At 38.9% G+C, this 18,318-nt stretch overlaps 2 protein-coding genes across 6 annotated transcripts in view; one reads left to right on the top strand and one right to left on the bottom strand.

Moving 5' to 3' along the window:
• The window catches only part of naa35 (N-alpha-acetyltransferase 35, NatC auxiliary subunit), a 287,987-nt gene that overhangs the window by 33,842 nt on the left and 235,827 nt on the right, over positions 1 to 18,318 (bottom strand). The window lies entirely within an intron of this gene.
• The window catches only part of agtpbp1 (ATP/GTP binding carboxypeptidase 1), a 47,036-nt gene that overhangs the window by 17,579 nt on the left and 11,139 nt on the right, over positions 1 to 18,318 (top strand). For all 5 annotated transcript variants that reach the window (XM_077223757.1, XM_077223756.1, XM_077223758.1 and 2 more), the window contains 16 exons: positions 1,211 to 1,248; positions 2,706 to 2,914; positions 3,006 to 3,183; positions 3,489 to 3,589; positions 4,461 to 4,577; positions 5,617 to 6,110; positions 6,555 to 6,638; positions 11,703 to 11,789; positions 11,894 to 12,042; positions 12,331 to 12,418; positions 12,520 to 12,664; positions 13,405 to 13,555; positions 14,893 to 15,073; positions 15,380 to 15,509; positions 15,584 to 15,715; positions 16,948 to 17,124. In XM_077223757.1, the coding sequence (XP_077079872.1) occupies positions 1,211 to 1,248; positions 2,706 to 2,914; positions 3,006 to 3,183; positions 3,489 to 3,589; positions 4,461 to 4,577; positions 5,617 to 6,110; positions 6,555 to 6,638; positions 11,703 to 11,789; positions 11,894 to 12,042; positions 12,331 to 12,418; positions 12,520 to 12,664; positions 13,405 to 13,555; positions 14,893 to 15,073; positions 15,380 to 15,509; positions 15,584 to 15,715; positions 16,948 to 17,124 (2,461 nt within the window). The remainder of the gene's footprint in view (positions 1 to 1,210; positions 1,249 to 2,705; positions 2,915 to 3,005; positions 3,184 to 3,488; positions 3,590 to 4,460; positions 4,578 to 5,616; positions 6,111 to 6,554; positions 6,639 to 11,702; positions 11,790 to 11,893; positions 12,043 to 12,330; positions 12,419 to 12,519; positions 12,665 to 13,404; positions 13,556 to 14,892; positions 15,074 to 15,379; positions 15,510 to 15,583; positions 15,716 to 16,947; positions 17,125 to 18,318) is intronic.

Genomic DNA, 18,318 nt, shown 5'->3' on the forward strand with positions numbered 1-18,318 from the left:
GTTTCCTCTTTCCCCTGGGTCACACACACACACACACACACGGTACTCATGGCTCTCTTTATCATGACGACCAGGCATCGAACATTTGCACCAGAACCTTCATGAACTCCTCATGTTCTGCTGCATCAGGTAAGCGTGACGAGTGCATGACTAGAATGAGAATGGCCCACAGGATTGTGGATGCAATTCTCCTGGCCTACCAAGCTGTAATGCTTACCATGCCCCTTGGGATTGAGGACTCACTCCACCAGGGGCATTGCAGCCTCTTTGGCTCTGGGGAATGGTGCCTCGTCTGCAGAGCTGCGGGTTGGGCTACACCTAACAACTTTGCATCTCGAGTTTTGCTCCATATGTGTTGACTCCCTAACAGTGGTTCCATATGTATTGTTCCACTGTTTGGTTTCCCCTGGACAAAGCTCTGCTCCATCGCCAGTCACTGTGGTCGGTAGTCTCTCCCCTAATAGGTGGAACCCACCGCAGAGACTTCATCCCTATGTAGTGTTTTCCATCAGGTAAGTCCATAACTTGTATTTTCCACATACTAACTCCCCTTCAGATAGGATGTGCTCTCTATAGTGTTCCTTTCTCAGTAGAGAAAGAGAACGCTTCCCAACGTTAACAACCAATTTTGCTCAACTGCAAAAAGCAATGGAAAATCCCCTAGGGACGAAGCGAGACTAGGGGTTATACCCTCTGGGCGTTGTAAGGTTTTGAGTGGGTTGAGTGCACTTGTTACTTGGCAAACGAACTACCGAAGCTTGTATCGTTAGTTTTGGTTTTTAGTATAGGGACCCCTAGTGTCGGCATTTCGACACGTCAAAGAGAAAGATAGGGAACTTCCCTGATGGAGGGAATGAAGACGTAGTGTTCCTCCTGACACAGCTCTGAATGGCTGCTGAAATGGTCGAGACGCTGTCTTGGTTCCTCACAAACCTGAATGAGTGAAGCACGCCGGCCCTTTTTTATAGCCGGATGTCCGGGAGTGGCTGGACATGCAAATTTCAGTCGCCAATTCCATTAACCTTTTCTGAATACGTCAGAGGTGTTTGTGGCTCCCAAGAGTAATCCCTAGTGTTGGTATATCGACGCATAACAGAGGTTACAATAGTAACCAAGACGTTTTGTCTAATTGTTACAAGAATGATATTGATCATTTATTTAATTATTTAATTTCTTTCTTTATTAATTTATTTGATTTTTTCCAACTCAGGGTGGCCTTGGACACACTGGCAGCATTACTGAAGTCCGGTAAGATGCCTCCTTGGATGATTCTCACAAAAAAGAACATGTCAACATTATACACCAAAAAAGAAGAGAAAAATATATATATTGCATGAAGAAAAAGAAACCAAAATGACATGATTTGTATATTACTTTATTCCCATAATAGTTTTCATTACTGTAAAAATAACATTATAGAATGTAAATTATAAATTGTAATTTATAAATTGTAGTAGTTTGTTTTACTACCTTGAAGTTATGTATTACAGCAATGAGAATAATATGAATATTAGAAATATTAGCAAAGAATAATTATTCCAGATTTATCTCCTGATTCATACTTAAATTATTAACCCTTCTGTACCACAGTTATGCATTTATTATAATATAATACTACTGTTTTATATGTATATATACATTATATATATATATATATATATATATATATATATATATATATATACACACACACCATGGTCTGTTCTGTCTGATCATATTAATGCCCTGTTTTCATTGAAGCTCACTCAAGCATACGTCACTCACGCACACAAAATCGGCAATCACGCCTCGCACACACACACACATTAAGGAGCACAGAAACTTATCAATGCTGCCCTGCGACTTCTGAAAACATTTATCCACTACTACATTATATTTCTCAGCAACGAGGGAGTAACATTGCTGGTTTTGAAGTAATTAAACTCACAGCTTTGCTCTCTCTCTCTCTCTCTCTCTCTCTCTCTCTCTCTCTCTCTCTCTCTGTCTCTGTCTCTCTCTCTGTCTCTCTCTCTCTTTCTCTCTCTCTGTCTCTCTCTCTCTCTCTGTCTCTCTCTCTCTCTCTCTCTGTCTCTCTCTCTCTCTCTCTCTGTCTCTCTCTCTCTCTCTCTCTCTCTCTCTCTCTCTCTCTCTCTCGATAATTAATTAAAATAAATGCTATAATTCATTCATTCAAATATTGCACTGCAAATATTGACACCTTTAAGTTGTCAATGCTGACAATTTAAATGACCGTGGTATAAGCAGGATAATCCACTGCATTCAAATCTTTTAATGCACAGCTAGCTATGCGCTTCGTGTTGGGTGGTTTTTGCCTCCACATTGTGCATTTAAAATATTTTAATGCACTGCTAGCTGTGGATTATCCCTTACATAATGTTGTACAAATTTAAAATGTATGTTTTCTTTTTTACTAAATTATAAAACGTTTCAAATCTATTCTTTCGATGCAAAGCTGAATTTTCAGAATCATTACTCTTGAAAGCTGTTGTGCTTCTTAATATTTTTGTGGAAACAATTTTTCACAATTCTTTAATGAATGAGAAATTCAAGAGTACAGCGTTTATTTCAAATAAAAAATGTGTAACGTTATAAATTACTTTACTGTAACTTTTGACCAATTTAATGCATCATTGCTGAATAAAAGCATTTATTACACACTCAAATCCACTACATTACAAATTGTCTCTCGTGTGTGTGCTCTTTAGGAATGAATGCCCGCCGGGCGGTGGACAGAGGATATCTTCCCACACTACTTGCAATCTACCAAGATTGGCACCGCAATGACACTCGTCACCGCCATGTAGTCATCCGCAAGAGCATCCTGGGATGCATCAAAAACATCACTAACATTAAGCTTGGCAGGAAGGCCTTCATAGACGCAAGTGGGATGAGGATCCTTTATAACGCATCCACAGTATGAAAGTTTTTACTTTATTTTTTATAACATTGGAATGTGCCAAACAGCTTCTCCACAGTATAAAGATATATTACTGTGATATGTTCAGGAGTGCCTGCCCGTCCGGACACTAGATCCACTGGTCAATACCTCCAGCCTAATTATGAGGAAGTGCTTTCCAAAGAACCGCCTACCACTGCCTACCATTAAAAGTGTCTTTCTCCACCCGCTGCCACACGTACCCGCTGGTGGAGCAGTGGCGCTGCTGTACAACCAGCCGCCAGGAGGTAAAACACACTTACAGGTGTCAGAGGGGTGCTGTTTTTATTGGTCTTGGTGCATGATAATTCTGATGCACCACATTTATTGTCTTTGCTCTTATTGTGGATGATTTATCAATCCTCAATGAATAAAACCAAGTCCTGTCCATTTAAAAAAAAAAATCTAAATATGTCAGCTTATAGAAGTAAAATTGTTTGCAAATGCTTTTTCTTGCCCCATTTAATATTAGCTTATAGCACTGCATAAAGTGTCAGTGTTGTTTGTTTGGTGTAGCGTCATTGGTAAGAGATCCCTCTGTCTTCTGTGTTAGTGGATGATGTAGTAGATGAGAGCGATGAGAATGAAGCTACAGAGGTCGACACAGAAAATGACACGGAAAATGAGGAGGATGAAACCGGGCACAGAACACAGGTAACAATGGTCTCATTAAACTTCACTAAGATTCTAGTGATCAAACAATGTGGGTCTTTTAATAGCTGATACCAATATGCAGAGAACAGGGTGACTGATGGAAATTATAATGTGATTCCATCTAATATTTATATGGGTCAAATGTCACGTTTCCCCTGTTATATATTGCATTTTTTCACCCTAATTCTGATTATTGTAATAATTAAATATAGAATTTTCTTTTAAGAATTTCTTTATTCAAATTTTTAGGTGAACATGATCCAAGTGTTTTTTGTGTGGTTCACAGATACATTACCAATAGTTTAACAATATCTAATGAGATTAGTGTTATTTTAGTATTATTTATATACTGTTGTAGTATTTATTAATATTCTGAATTAGCTTTTATTATTATATTTTTAAATTTGTTAATTCATTTTAATTTCTTTTGAGATTCAGCCTTATCAAATCACTTTATAAATTGTAATTATTAAATAAATGTATAAATAATAAATTAATAATAATAAATTACTTTTTGGTATCATTTAGAGTAATTAAAGCAATTTCATTTTACATTTTAGTAACTTTGCTATGAGTTTTTTAAAGTTTATTATATATATATATATATATGTAGTTTTAGGTATTTTTGTACTTTTTACTTGTACTTTTTGAATTTACAGTATTTATTTTAGATAGTTGCCAAGGCAACATTTCTCATTTTCATTTAAGTTTAAGTTTTTCATCTAATATTTACATATTATCATGTTAAAGCAATCCTATCCAATGAATACTTGTCTCTACTCGTTGGCCTACATGGGGGTTCAGAATATTTGTAAAAGAGCGATCAAAGTTCTGGGAAACTGATGTTGATCAGATTTGTTATGCACTACAGAATGATGACATAGAGACCGATATCAACAAACTGCGGCCCAGACAGATCAACATGCGTCCGTTTGATGAGCTCAGAGTCTACGAGCATTTCTGTCGGGAATTCATAGAGAATTTTGAGGTGAGAACATTTCTGATTAGCTGGTGAAAGGTCAATAAAAATGCATGTAAATAAAAAAATGACTTGGATTTCAAAATAGCAGACACAAAAATACTTGCCTTAATGGTTTTAAGAACTTAAGTTTATTTTGTTCATCTAAGGTAGTTTTGCTTTTTATTTCTCCATAGCACAATTTTATTTTTTGTTACATGCACTTAGAGAATTGAGTTTCGTTTTAAGAAGTGAGTAAATTGTTCAGACCTGTAGATTGTTTGGTTTGTTTTGAAATGGGGACTTAATTTGTTACAATATAGCATTTTCTACTTGGTTTGGTTCGTTTTCAAAGGGCAACATTTCAAGGTGTAAAAAAATGTGTCTGTACAAGTCACATGAGTAAAACTGAACTCTTATTGGTCAGGGTTTCCACTGCATCATTCATCAAGATGGACTGGCAAGTTCGCTCCGTGATTCATCTTTAGAAGATGATTTTAATTAACACGAGAATTGTTCAATAAACATGATAATAAAAAAATACAGTCATCATTCAAGATAGTACAAGCTCTAACTGATAAAAAAATATATATAAAATTTAAAATACAGTTTGAGCGGGAATCAAGGCTTCATCAGGACCGCATTCTTGTATTGCATGGAGGAGAGCAATTACAAAACATTTTTAAGATGTAGAAGCGCTTTTTTGGTTTTCAACTGCGATAATGTGCTCACTCACAGAATCAGACACTGCCGTTTCTTATATTACACATTTCCGTTATGAATTATGATACCACTTGGTCTGTTGTGTTGGATTGCTTTCTCACCTCAACCGAACCACTTTTGTTTCATTTTCATCCGTTTTCAATGGGGCCGAGAACACGTCGCCCAGGCGATCTCAGAGCGATTGTTTTGGTGCGAAACAGAGCGTGATTGTCGTGTTCATATATGCCAAAACGAAACAAACTAAGGGAGAAAACGCACTAGATTCCAAAACAAACGCTCCAAGCGAGCCAGGTGTGAAAACGGCCTTAATAAATGGGGGTGATCACTGTTTCTATTTTGATCTCAGGATAATGACTTTGAAAGCCCCAGATCTTTCATTCCTCTATCAAGCGTCAACCCAGAGCTTCATCATGGTCCCATTATCATTCCCACCACGCCAACATCCTTGGGGCCTCAAAACAGATGTTCCCCGCAGGGAGACGTTCTGCTGCCCAACTCAGATAGATCATCTCTGGAGCTGGACACCATCTCTATATCAAAAAGCCCAGACGGCAAATCGGACTGCGATCTGGTCTATAGTTTGGGTCGTCTGGTTCTAGATGGCGGCGTGAATGGAGGCTCTGTGGATGGGTCTCAGGAGGAGGGCGGGGAACAAGCGGATCTCGAAGTTCCAGATACAGCGGCACTGCTGCCACTGCATGACCCTGACCTCTACTTAGAGATGGTGAAGAGTACACGCTCGGTGCCTGCCTACACAGAGGTGGCATACCCAGATTACTTTGGGCATGTGGCACTCAACCTCCGCGAGCCCATTGTAGAGAGGGTTTATGGTGTGCAGAGGTACTTAACAAATGTTTGACTTTTTTTGCTGTGAAATATAGTACTTGAAAGGGTAAACAAAACCTCAAATTTCGATGTAATTCGTTTAAGATATTCCAAACCCGTTAGAGTGGAGCACAAAAGGAGATGTTCAGCTGAATGTTCACGCTGGTCTTTTCCATACAGCAAAAGCCAGGGACTGTCAAGCAAGCTCCAAAAACACCATAAAAGCATGATTAAAGTGTCTTTTGAACTATATTCCAGATCTTCTGAATACATCCGAAAGTTTTATGTGACGATCTAACCGAAAATTTAAGATATCAACTGAATGTTTTGTGTGGAAAAGAACTCATCTCATTTTGTGCTCCGGTCCACGGTAGAAACAAAAAGTTCCAAGGGTAGGTAAATGATGACAATTTAAATTTTTGAATGAACCATTCAGTTAAGACATTCTTTTTTCAACAGAATGAAGATCTTCCAGGATATTGAGAGGCTCATTCACCCCAGTGACATCATCGATAAAGTTGTATATGACTTGGACAATCAGAGGTCAGTGTGCAATTTTGACAGGAGTGTCTGAAACAGAAGTAAACTGTCTTGCTCTTGTAAGGGAAACGGGTCAATTTAGCTCAAAGGGAATGATTCATTAATTTATAGGGATTTTTGAAAGAATCATTTATTTTACGTCGAACAAATGACTCGTTCAGCGTTCACTTGAACGGGCCGTAACTATCAGCTCTGCAGCGGATATTAATATCCAAACTATATTGAAAACACTATTTATTAGCACGGTAACAGATCAGCAGTTTAAGACATTAAATTTGTAAACACATAACACAAGAACACTTCTCTTTAAAATACAAACAATACTTTATTGATTGTTCTAACACAAATAACTAATATCTAACACAAACACACGCAAACACACATTCATACGAGTTGCAGAAAGAAAGAAAGTGAGGAAAGAATGAGTTTTAGGAGTTAGATGGTGAAATCTGAAGTTTAAATAAAACATGACCTGAACGAACCATCAATCATTAATTTAACCCTTCTATCGTTTCTCAGGTTGGTTATTCAATTTTATATCAAAGCACCAGTTCAGCTGAGAGTCTGGAGGCTACTTGCATTTGCCTTTGCGTTCCTTTGGGGTTTCATTTTTTGGCATAAAAGGGGGTTTCCCGTGTTCGTTGATTGGCTGGGGGTCTCGTCGTGTCTGGATAGATGTCTTGGGCGGCCAATCACGTGCTGTGTTGGCGGATGGATGGAAAGTTTTTGTGCAAGTGTAGTTAGAAGCGGGCTTTGCTGTGGAATCGTTGACCTAAACTGTACAGAAAAACTTAACTTAGAACTGAGACTCTCAACGGAAAAGAAAAGAAACTAAGTAAGAGGAAGAAAAGTGGGAAGAGAGTATAAGATGGCTTAAAAGAAATTGTTTAACCCATGTTCTTCTGATCTTGATCTGCAGTCTTTTGCCTGCTCGTCTACATGTCTGGTCTGAATCGTCGTTTGTATGTCTACTCTTAATCTTTGTTCGTGTCCTAAGATTTTAAACTCAGAAGTTTGTCTAGCCTCCTGGATGAGTTCTGACCAATTAGACACTGTCTTTAGTTCGGAGGAGTCTGTTTCTCCTCCTTGCATCATAAATTACCTTTATTCGTGTCTCTTTACTTTCCAGCTCTAGCAGAGAGTACAGTTTAGACATGATTCCTATAATAAGAATATGACTTTCAGTCAACAATCCAATAGTTATAACAATTGTATGACTTATATGTGATCAAAGCATAATAGTCACATATATCTATATCTGTCCATTTAGCATGTAGAATGATCTGATGCCTTTTAATCATGTAAAAGTCTCAGTCTCTGTGGTTTTAAGAGATTTCAACCCTGGGGTGGTTCAGAGGTCCTTAAGAACAAGAAAGGTCTGCTTTGCATATTCGTCCTTTAGCTAGGCTCATCTTTACAAGCTTGCATGGCCATAAAGTACTTAGCTGGGGAGGTTCTCTAGTTAGCTCAGACTGGCTGGAGCCCACTTCATCTATGGTCCTAGATTGCTGATTTGGGGTGTGGAGTCTAGAGTTGAGGTTTTTGTGTGGAATTATGTTTAAACGAATCATCTTGAAGATTAATTTGTGTTTGGGTTACCTTCAAAACCTACACTATGATGAGCTAAACAAATTCAAGAATTTTTTTCTTAAATTAATTCTTAAATACAACATTTTGATCATCAACAATATACATTACTCATTTTTTGTTTTGTTTTTGACTTAAATAAAGGTAGGATAAAAGGTTTTTTAAGGAAAAAACTTTAGATTGTTATAGTCATGTAAAAAAAAATGTATATAAAAAAAATGGCCAAGCACCCTAATAATAATAATCTTTAGTCGTCTTCGTCTACTTCTTCGCCGTCTTCTTCTTCTTCTTCCCAGTCTTCTTCTTCTTCTTCTTCTTCTTCTTCTTCTTCTTCTTCTTCTTCTTCTTCATCTTCTTCTTCTTTGTCGTCTTCTTCTTCGGCTTCTTCTTTGTCGTCGTCTTCTTCTTCGTCTTCTTCTTCGTCGTCTTCTTCGTCGTCTTCTTCTTCGTCGTCTTCTTCTTCGTCGTCTTCTTCTTCGTCGTCTTCTTCGTCTTCTTTGTCGTCGTCTTCTTCTTCGTCTTCTTCTTTGTCGTCATCGTCTTCTTCTTCGTCTTCTTCTTCGTCGTCGTCTTCCTCGTCTTCTTCTTTGTCGTCGTCTTCTTCGTCTTCTTCTTCTTCGTCTTCTTCGTCTTCTTCTTCTTCGCCGTCTTCTTCTTTGTCTTCTTCATCATCTTCTTCTTCGTCTTCTTCGTCTTCTTCTTCTTCGCCGTCTTCTTCTTTGTCTTCTTCATCATCTTCTTCTTCGTCTTCTTCTTCGTCTTCTTCTTCGTCGTCTTCTTCTTCTTTGTCGTCGTCTTCTTCTTCTTTGTCTTCTTCTTTGTCGTCATCTGCTTCATCTTCTTCGCCGTGTTCTTCTTCGTCGTCTTCTTCTTCGTCGTCTTCTTCTTCGCCATCTTCTTCGTCGTCTTCTTCTTCTACGTCTTCTTCTTCGTCTTCTTCTTCGTCTTCTTCGTCTTCTTCTTCTTCGTCTTCTTTGTCTTCTTCGTCTTCTTCTTCTACGTCTTCTTCTTCTTCGTCTTCTTCTTCATCTTCGTCTTCTTCTTCTTCGTCTTCTTCTTCTTCGTCTTCTTCTTCGTCGTCCTCTTCTTCGTCTTCTTCTTCTTCGTCTTCTTCTTCGCCGTCTTCTTCGTCGTCTTCTTCGCCATCTTCTTCGCCATCTTCTTCGCCGTCTTCTTTGTCTTCTTCTTCGTCTTCTTTGTCTTCTTCTTCTTCGTCGTCTTCTTCGTCATCTTCTTCGCCATCTTATTCTACGTTGTCTTCTTCGTCGTCTTCTTCTTCGGCGTCTTCGTCTTCTACGTCTTCTTCTTCGTCGTCGTCTTCGTCTTCTACGTCTTCTTCTTCGTCGTCTTCTTCTTCGTCGTCTCCGTCTTCGTCGTCTTTTTCGTCTTCATCGTCTTCTTCTGCTTCTTTGTCCTCTTCTTCTTCGTCTTCTTCTTCGTCGTCTCCTTCGTCGTCGTCGCCTTCTTCGTCTTCTTCTTTGTCGTCTTCTTTGTCGTCTTCTTCGTCGTCTTCTTCTTCGTCTTCTTCTTCTTTGTCGTCGTCTTCTTTATTATCATCATCATCATCATCATTATTCCCTTTTCTTCTGCTTTTGAGTCAAGGGCAGCCCATAAAACTGCTTGTGGAAAAATTTTGAAATTTGAAACACAGATAAAGCACATTCTCATTATTAACCACTGCAATTTTTGAGTCTCTAACTCAATGCCTCTAGTGCCACCGACTGGCCGAATTTTCACTTAAGTTTATGCTAATAACTCATGAACCGTAAGGATTAAAAATCTTTTTTCTTCTGATTCCTTTGCTCAAGACGATTCGATTTTCTGAAAAACTTTTTCAAACTAGTCTTAGACCATTGAAATGATTTCCACCAAAAAATGGTTCACATCATCTTCAGACCATGCTGGAAAAAAGATATTAAAAGCATTTTAATGAACCCAACTGTTCTCGAATATCGCGCAAATAAAGAGCATGCCAAATTGGATGTGAGGCTATATATTCGCAATGCTTTTGTTTTTTGAGTGGTACAGGTATGACGTCACTTTGTAGGCCAACCGGCAGTTAGCATCACGCTGGTTCCCTCGGCAAATCCCATAGGATTTTGGATTATCGCTAAAAACAAGCTCTGTGATCAGCAAAAGTTTATGAGACTTGCAAGTTTTGTCCATCTAGATAATTATCACAGATGAACACAACTTTTATTAATTTTGAAGCCTAAACATAGTCACCAGAAGTAAAAAAGCTAAAGGTAGGCTATAAACAAACTACAGTACACTACGGTCCCAGAACTTTAACGTGACCATCACTAAGCTTCTGACAACTCTTTCAGTTTTTATCTAAAAACATTTTCCCTGAACATTTGAGTTAGAATAGTTTATATGAGCACAATTTTAAGCATAATGATGCTGTAAAAGCGGACTGAGTTTACCTGTTCAGCGTGATGACGTTTAATGTCCTAGACAGCCTCTGTAGTCCCATTTAACCACTTGTTAGCAACCGCCTTTTCCAAGACACGTAACAGCTTCAAAAAAGTCACAAGTGGGGTAATACTGATGTATTTTATGTCGTAGAATAAAATGTGAAAGTGTCTTGAGCTTGTTAACTACAGATCTTATTTCAGCCATTCAACCAAAACCCTATTCAAAAAACCCATTGCATTTTGGGACGATGGAAGCGGAAGTGCTAAAATGCTAACTCGCTTCTGCGATTTGGCCTACAAAGTGATGTCATACCTGTACCACTCTATTGAGGTTCATCTTGGTCTATGTCATCACAAGCATGACCCAAAGCTACATGCAGCATTTCAGCACGGCGCCACCTACTGGTCGGGAGATATTCAAAAAAAAAAAAATGTTTGTATGTACTTCTTAACCGTTTGCCTAAAACTCATAAAAGTGGTCTTGTTAGATTCGGTACTGCATACAGTTTCAAATGGAATCCAATTTTTTCATTTCAGCCATTTTAAACTTTAAATTAAAATGCTGTAATTTACAAATGCATTAACGTATCGTTATGAAACTAAGTATGGGTCATTGGCTCCATGCCCTAATGATAAAGTTTCAAGAAAGCGCCAGCTTCTGATCTAAACTTGTAATGAAATTTCAAAAAGTCCTAATAGCTTTGGATTATTTTGCCTATTTTAATGAAAGTGGTTTTGATACGTTTCCCTGAAAATAATTGAACACCTTTGAACGTTTGTGCATCAATCAGATTCAAGCATTCAATAGCCCCGTAGTATAACACCGATTTATTTTATCATCTGGTATATATCAGCCAACACTGGTTGAAGCTGGAAAAAAAAACTGTATTAAAAACACTTTTTAATATCTTTGTTAATTCCTTTTTTTAACTAATTGCTCAGGTTAATGGAATATCACAGATATGACCACATTTATTGATTTATACACACCCAGACTGTCTTTGTTTTGTTTTTGTTTTTCAAAATATGTGAATCATCAATGTCAATTTATTTGTCTTTTCAGTTGTCCAGTTATTGACAATGGGGAGTCTCTCAAGTTCAACTCTAAATTTGAGTCTGGAAACCTACGGAAAGCAATGCAAGTCAGAAAGTATGTGCAGAATAAGCATTTTTGTTGTTTAAATGTGCTTTTCATAAAAAGAACAGAAAAATAAGAAACAGCTTCTTCAGTGTATTGCCTTCTTCTATCGGCAGGTTCGAGTATGACTTGATTTTGAACTCAGACATCAATAGTAATCACTATCACCAGTGGTTCTATTTTGAGGTGGGCAATATGCGTCCTGGAGTTCGTTATCGATTCAATATAATCAACTGTGAGAAGTCTAACAGCCAATTCAATTATGGTAGGTCATTTCAAGCATTAGTCCAGAAACATACATACTGGAGCGATTGTTCCATTCAAATGTCTGAATACTTTAGTATTGGGTTACTTAATAATCCAGTTTAATGGCAACGTGTTATGAATTGTGCTAGAGCTAGAATGCCATTGTGTTATGCAGAGTATGTTTGGATGTTGTATAGTATTCAGCTACTTAAATGCACTAAGTCAACCTATCTCTAGCCATCTCTAAAGTCAGAGTGTGGTTGGTTTTTGTCTGATTTTGCTACTGGTTTTTCCTATGATGTGACAGGTATGCAGGTGCTCATGTACTCTGTCCAGGATGCCATCAACGGCAGGCCCCAATGGGTTAGAACAGGATCAGACATCTGCTACTACAAGTTAGTACCATCCTTTTATGTTGTATATTAGTGTATTATAACCTGTAAAAGTACTTTGATTTGTGGGTTGTCATGCATTGACCTCTATTCTTGTCATCTAGGAATCATTTCTCACGGAGCTCCATTGCAGCCGGAGGGCAAAAGGGCAAATCATACTTCACCATGACCTTCACTGTGACCTTTCAGCATAAAGATGATGTTTGCTACTTTGCCTATCATTATCCATACACCTACTCGATGCTGAAGGTACTATGCAAATGTACCCTCCTGTAATTGATGCAACAGTGGATGTACAGTAATACCAGCATGTGTTTTATCAAGAAGCACATTAGTTTGAATAGTACACCTCAACTCACATACTTCTATATGTACTAAAATGATTTACTTTGGTGGTTACAGTTGTACTTTTGACAATATACCGTCAGGGGACATATGTGGCCAGATTTACTAACAGCTTGCACCAGTGCAAACCCTCTTTTGGTGTTAGAAAACTACTGTCAGGATTTACTAAAGACACGCAGTGAAAAATCAGCACTGAAAGGCATGGGCAGGGTTATTTTTGCAGCTGACCTTATTTCATATGCATTTGTAGGACTTTTCCTTTCAGCCACAAAATGTATGAGGGGAGAGTATTTAAATGAATCATGCAAGTCGATTTACTAAGTTTTGCGCTCATCAATTTACCAGTGTTTGCACCATTATTTACCAGGCGCCAATTGGTAGATTGAGTTGGTCATTGTAGCAATGATCCGGCTGCGTCTGTATTCTTTAATTTGCGTGTGGTCAGTAGATCATTCTACCATTACCACTATCATTTGCGCTGTTTTGGAATTGCTCATTCTCACACTAATTTCCCCTGTTTAGTAAATCTGCCCCATGGCATGATATTTTAAATATACCTTGATTTTACCATCATCCTGATCTTTCATGATATATAGTAGGATCTAAAGTTGGATTCAGTTTGATTTTGTTCCTCATTTGTTTAGATGCATCTGCAGAAGTTGAGTGCTTTGAGTACTGCTCAGATCTACTACAGACAGGAGGATCTGTGTGAAACGCTGGGAGGAAACAGCTGTCCCCTGCTCACCATCACAGCCATGCCAGAATCCTCCAGCAATGACCATATCAGCCAGTTCAGTATGTAACACACACACACAGACAGGAACATCACTGATAAACATACAGCCATAGCAATCAGTTTAGTGCAGGGGTGCAAAACTCAGTTTCTGGAAGGCCACAGCCCTGCAGAGTTTAGCTTCAACCCTAGTTTGACCAGCGAATCAAGTGCTTCAGGCTTATTTAAAAACTACAGGTATATTGTCTTGGAGTAAGGATGGAACTGAACCCCTGGTTTAGTGGGTAAGAAACAGCATGTACTCTTAAATGCACTCGCTCTCATGAATCACAAACTCACGCTCACATAAACACTCACACGCATTCTTACACACTCTTGCATACACGCTCTTTAGCTCTCACTTTCATGAACACTCATACATGCAACCTCATGCATGCACTCAACCATGATCTCTCTCACGTGTCCTCATGCACGCTCACATACGCTCTAATGAATTCTCTCATATGATTCCTCATGCGCACTCACATGCACTATCTCTAATGAACACTCTCACATGCGTACTTATGCACACTCACATGCATTCATTCATGAACACTCACATGCACTCTCTCTAATGAACACGATCACATGCGACCCCATGCACGCTCTCATGCATTCACTTTTACGAACAATCATATATGCAACCTCACATGCACTCACTAATGAAGTATTTCACATGCATCCTCATGCACACACATGCATTGACTCATGAACACACTCGCATGTGACCTCATGCACTCTCTCTGATGAACACTCACATGCACTCTCGTGAACGCTGTCACATGTGTTATGCAAACTCACATGCACTCTCTGATGAACGCTCACATGGATCCTTATGCATGCTCACATGCACTCACTCTCATAAACATTTATATGCTTCCTTATGCACACTCACATGCACTCACTCTCATGAACGCTCTCACATGCTCAAACACACTTTCTAATATATCCATACACTCATATGCACTCCCGCATATGTCATACAACACACGAGTGTTAAGAACACTGTGCATGCATGTCAGCAGGCATGCAAAAGTGTATGACAGTCACATGCTCACACTTAAGCACTCTACCAATTGCTCACATTCGCCTTTTTTGGCTCTCTTACATGCATGCTGTCATGCAATTTTGCTTTTTCATTCACATGGGTCTTAGTCTTAATCTCACATGCACCTCTTGAAAGCACTTGCTCTCATGCACTGTTACATGCACCTTAGCAGCACTCCCTGTGCATGAACTCACTCAGGCTCTCTTCCACACATTCTCTCATGCACACAGTCCATAATGTGATTGTCGTTTCAGTCTCCGTGAATGAGTGTCAGCAATGCTCGCTCAGCAATGCTGTAACGTGTGTTTGTAGGAAGCCGTCCAGTGGTGTTTCTGTCTGCGCGGGTGCATCCTGGAGAGACTAACTCCAGCTGGGTGATGAAGGGCACTCTGGAGTTTCTCATGAGCTGCAGTCCTCAAGCCCAAAGTCTACGAGAGAGCTACATCTTCAAAATCATCCCCATGCTCAACCCTGACGGGGTCATCAACGGAAAGTATGTCAGCAAACAACAAAATCCCCTCCACACTGAAAAAGCCACACTGGTTCTGCAAATGAACAGAAGCTGTTGATAATGCTCCTTCATCATTAGTACAGCACAAACCAATGATCTTTGTTATTATATTATTTAAATAAAAAATCTAATGCACGTAAGATATGGGCAGGAAAGTATACTGCATTTTAAATGATACTGTTTGTTAACACTATTAATGAAAGTTATCACACAGTGTTACCAATATTAGAAACTGCAATACTTTATCTGTAATCACATATTTCAATCTTCTTTATGGTCACGTTTCAGTCATCGTTGTTCTCTGAGTGGAGAGGATCTGAACAGACAGTGGCAGAACCCCAACCCCGAGCTTCATCCCACCATCTACCACTCCAAGAGTCTCCTGCAGTACCTCAGAGCTACAGGAAGAACTCCACTGGTGAGAGAGCATCATGTTTAAACTGTTTAATGACACCAGCAGTGTGTGTTTGCCTATTAACCGTGTGCGTTTAGGTGTTCTGCGACTATCACGGCCATTCACGGAAGAAGAATGTTTTCATGTACGGCTGTAGTATTAAAGAGACTGTGTGGCAGACCAGTGTCAACACCAGCACTGTTGACATACACGAGGACCTTGGATACAGGGTAACACATCTGCACACTTTATATACTAATCTTTTATTGGCACCTTTTTGGCATAATCTGACATTCACAACACACAGCTCCCTCTGTCCATTCAGACCATTTATGAAAAAAAAAAAAAAAAAGGCAAAATTGGGTTATTCACATGTAATGCCCTCATTAACATTTAACTGCCCACATTTACACATTAAAGGAATAGTGTGCCGAAGTTATGACGTCACTTTGTAGGCCAAAATGCAGAAGTGAGTTCCCCTCCGGTTCCCTCGTCCTAAAGTCTATGGGTTTTTGCTAAATCGCCTGAAATAAGGTCTGTGGTTAACAAAGCCTCTGAATATTTTCACGTTTTGATCTATGACATAAAACACACCAGTTATAACCTGCTTGTGGTTTTGTAAACTTTATTGTGTCTGCTTGTGGTTTTTTTAAACTTTATATAGGCTTCAAAATGTATACATTTTGGATTAACTTAAAGATTATCTTAATAGACAAAACGTGTAAGGGTCACAACTCTTTGTTGAACACAGATCTTATTTTTTGCGATTTTCCAAAAGTCTATGGGGAAAATGCATAGCTTTTCGATCGAGGGAACCCATGCGCCGCTAACTTCCGAGTTGTCCTACAAAGTGACGTCATAACTTCGGCACTCTATTGGTGACCCAAAAATGGAAAATTGGAAATGCTGGTGCACAACACAAAAGATGATATTTGATAAATGATTCAGATGTTTTTGTATGTATTAAATTCATGCTACACCTTCGTGTCATCTTTGGAGCTTAAACGTTTTGGGTCCCTTTAACATTCATATTATGGACAAAAACAACTGAACAATTCTTCTTTTCACAGAAGAAAGAAAGATACGATCTTTCGAGTAAATGACAGTATTGTAATTTTTTTGGGAGGATTATTCTTTTAAAGTAGGACCTATTATGCCCTTTTACAAAGTCTTGATATTGTTTTGGGGCTCTAGAACAGGTTTTCATGCATGAATGTTAAAAAAAAAAAACACTCCCTCCAGGAAAAGTGTTGTGAAATACTGATATAGAGAATGAATCCTTTTGGAGTGACTTTGTGCTTTGGAAATTTATATTACACACTAAAGAATGTTGAACATGTAAAAAGGCATTAAAGACAGCATAAAACGTAGGCTAGTCTTAAAAAGTTGACTCTCCATCAGTGTTGATTGTTTCATGTAAATACTGTATGTTGAATGTAAAGCAACTTCTCATGTGTTTTAGACTCTGCCTAAGCTGCTGTCTCAGATGGCTCCAGCGTTCAGCTTGTCCAGCTGCAGTTTTGTTGTTGAGCGCTCTAAAGAAGCCACGGCGCGTGTGGTGGTCTGGAGAGAGATCGGAGTGCAGCGCAGCTACACCATGGAGAGCACCCTGTGTGGCTGTGACCAGGGCAAATACAAGGTGAGGGCTGCTTAGTTTTACACACAAACTTTACCTTAACATAACCTTTTGTTTTTAAAACTTCTGAATATTCCTGAGATTGCTGCTCGAAAATGAGTTCTTCTGAAAATGACTAGGAATATCAGATAAAAACAACACCAGATAAAGAACAAAAGTACACGTTGGAAATAAATGACCATGAATGGATTGAAGCATTATTGCATTGCAAAATATGTAACCAACTTCAAAACGCTGTGATTTGTGTACTTGTGTAAAGTGTGTTTCTGGCCTTGCTCTTATTGTTTTTGCTGTTATCTAGTAATCGTCATGGAAATTAATTTCACACAGGGTGTGGGAATACTAAACGGAGAAACAAGAAACGTTCACAATATAAAACACAGTAACCCCATGTGAATGCTGAGGAAGTAAAAGAAAAAAAACATGACAAGAAAAATTGAAATGACTAACACATGATCAGTTTTAACTGTGTTTCGTAAATGTTGGTCTGACATCAAGGTTCTTGGCTTTCTGTGTGGGTGAGATTAAACGATCTATTGATATGACAAGGTCTTCGCCGGGCGGTTCTCAGCTGGAATGAACGACAGCTTCGTTTGTGATAAAGTTCAGCCTTCTGAGATGCCATGCTTTAACATGTGTTAGCAATTCTCACTGGATTCATTTGGCACTGCAGTTCGAGCCCGTTCTCATCCTTTGGCGGCATATGTGACGCCATATGACAAAACGGCGAAATACTACGCACATGGCACCCTTTAGCGTGAATATAACACGCGAACCCAAGGCGTCATAAAGTTGACTGGCATCCTTTAGCGTGAATATGAGACGCAGACCCTACCCCACACCTAAACCTACCCATTACAGTGCGTGTTATATTGACGATAAAGGGTGCCATGTGCGTAGTATTTCGCCGTTTTGTCATATGGCGTCACATATGACGCCAAAGGATGAGAATGCGTTGGCAGTTCAGAGTAGCTGGCCTTCATAACCCAAGGTTAATATTTTTTTAGTTTTTTCACACATAAATAGCTGTGTGTTTACTCTGCCTTTGAAAAGAATGATATGAGTAATCTTTTCACCAGTTTGTTCTAGAAGAATGCTGTAAGCCTTTTTGCAACCCTGCAAGTCGAAACATCTTTGTCACTGGACTTCATGAAGTGGAAATGAATATACTCATAACCTGTCCAAAATCAATTTGGT

The sequence above is a fragment of the Siphateles boraxobius genome, unplaced genomic scaffold, assembly GCF_051911475.1.
Source record: "Siphateles boraxobius isolate OS27281-9 unplaced genomic scaffold, OSU_SipBor_1 9, whole genome shotgun sequence".
Taxonomy (NCBI): domain Eukaryota; kingdom Metazoa; phylum Chordata; class Actinopteri; order Cypriniformes; family Leuciscidae; genus Siphateles; species Siphateles boraxobius.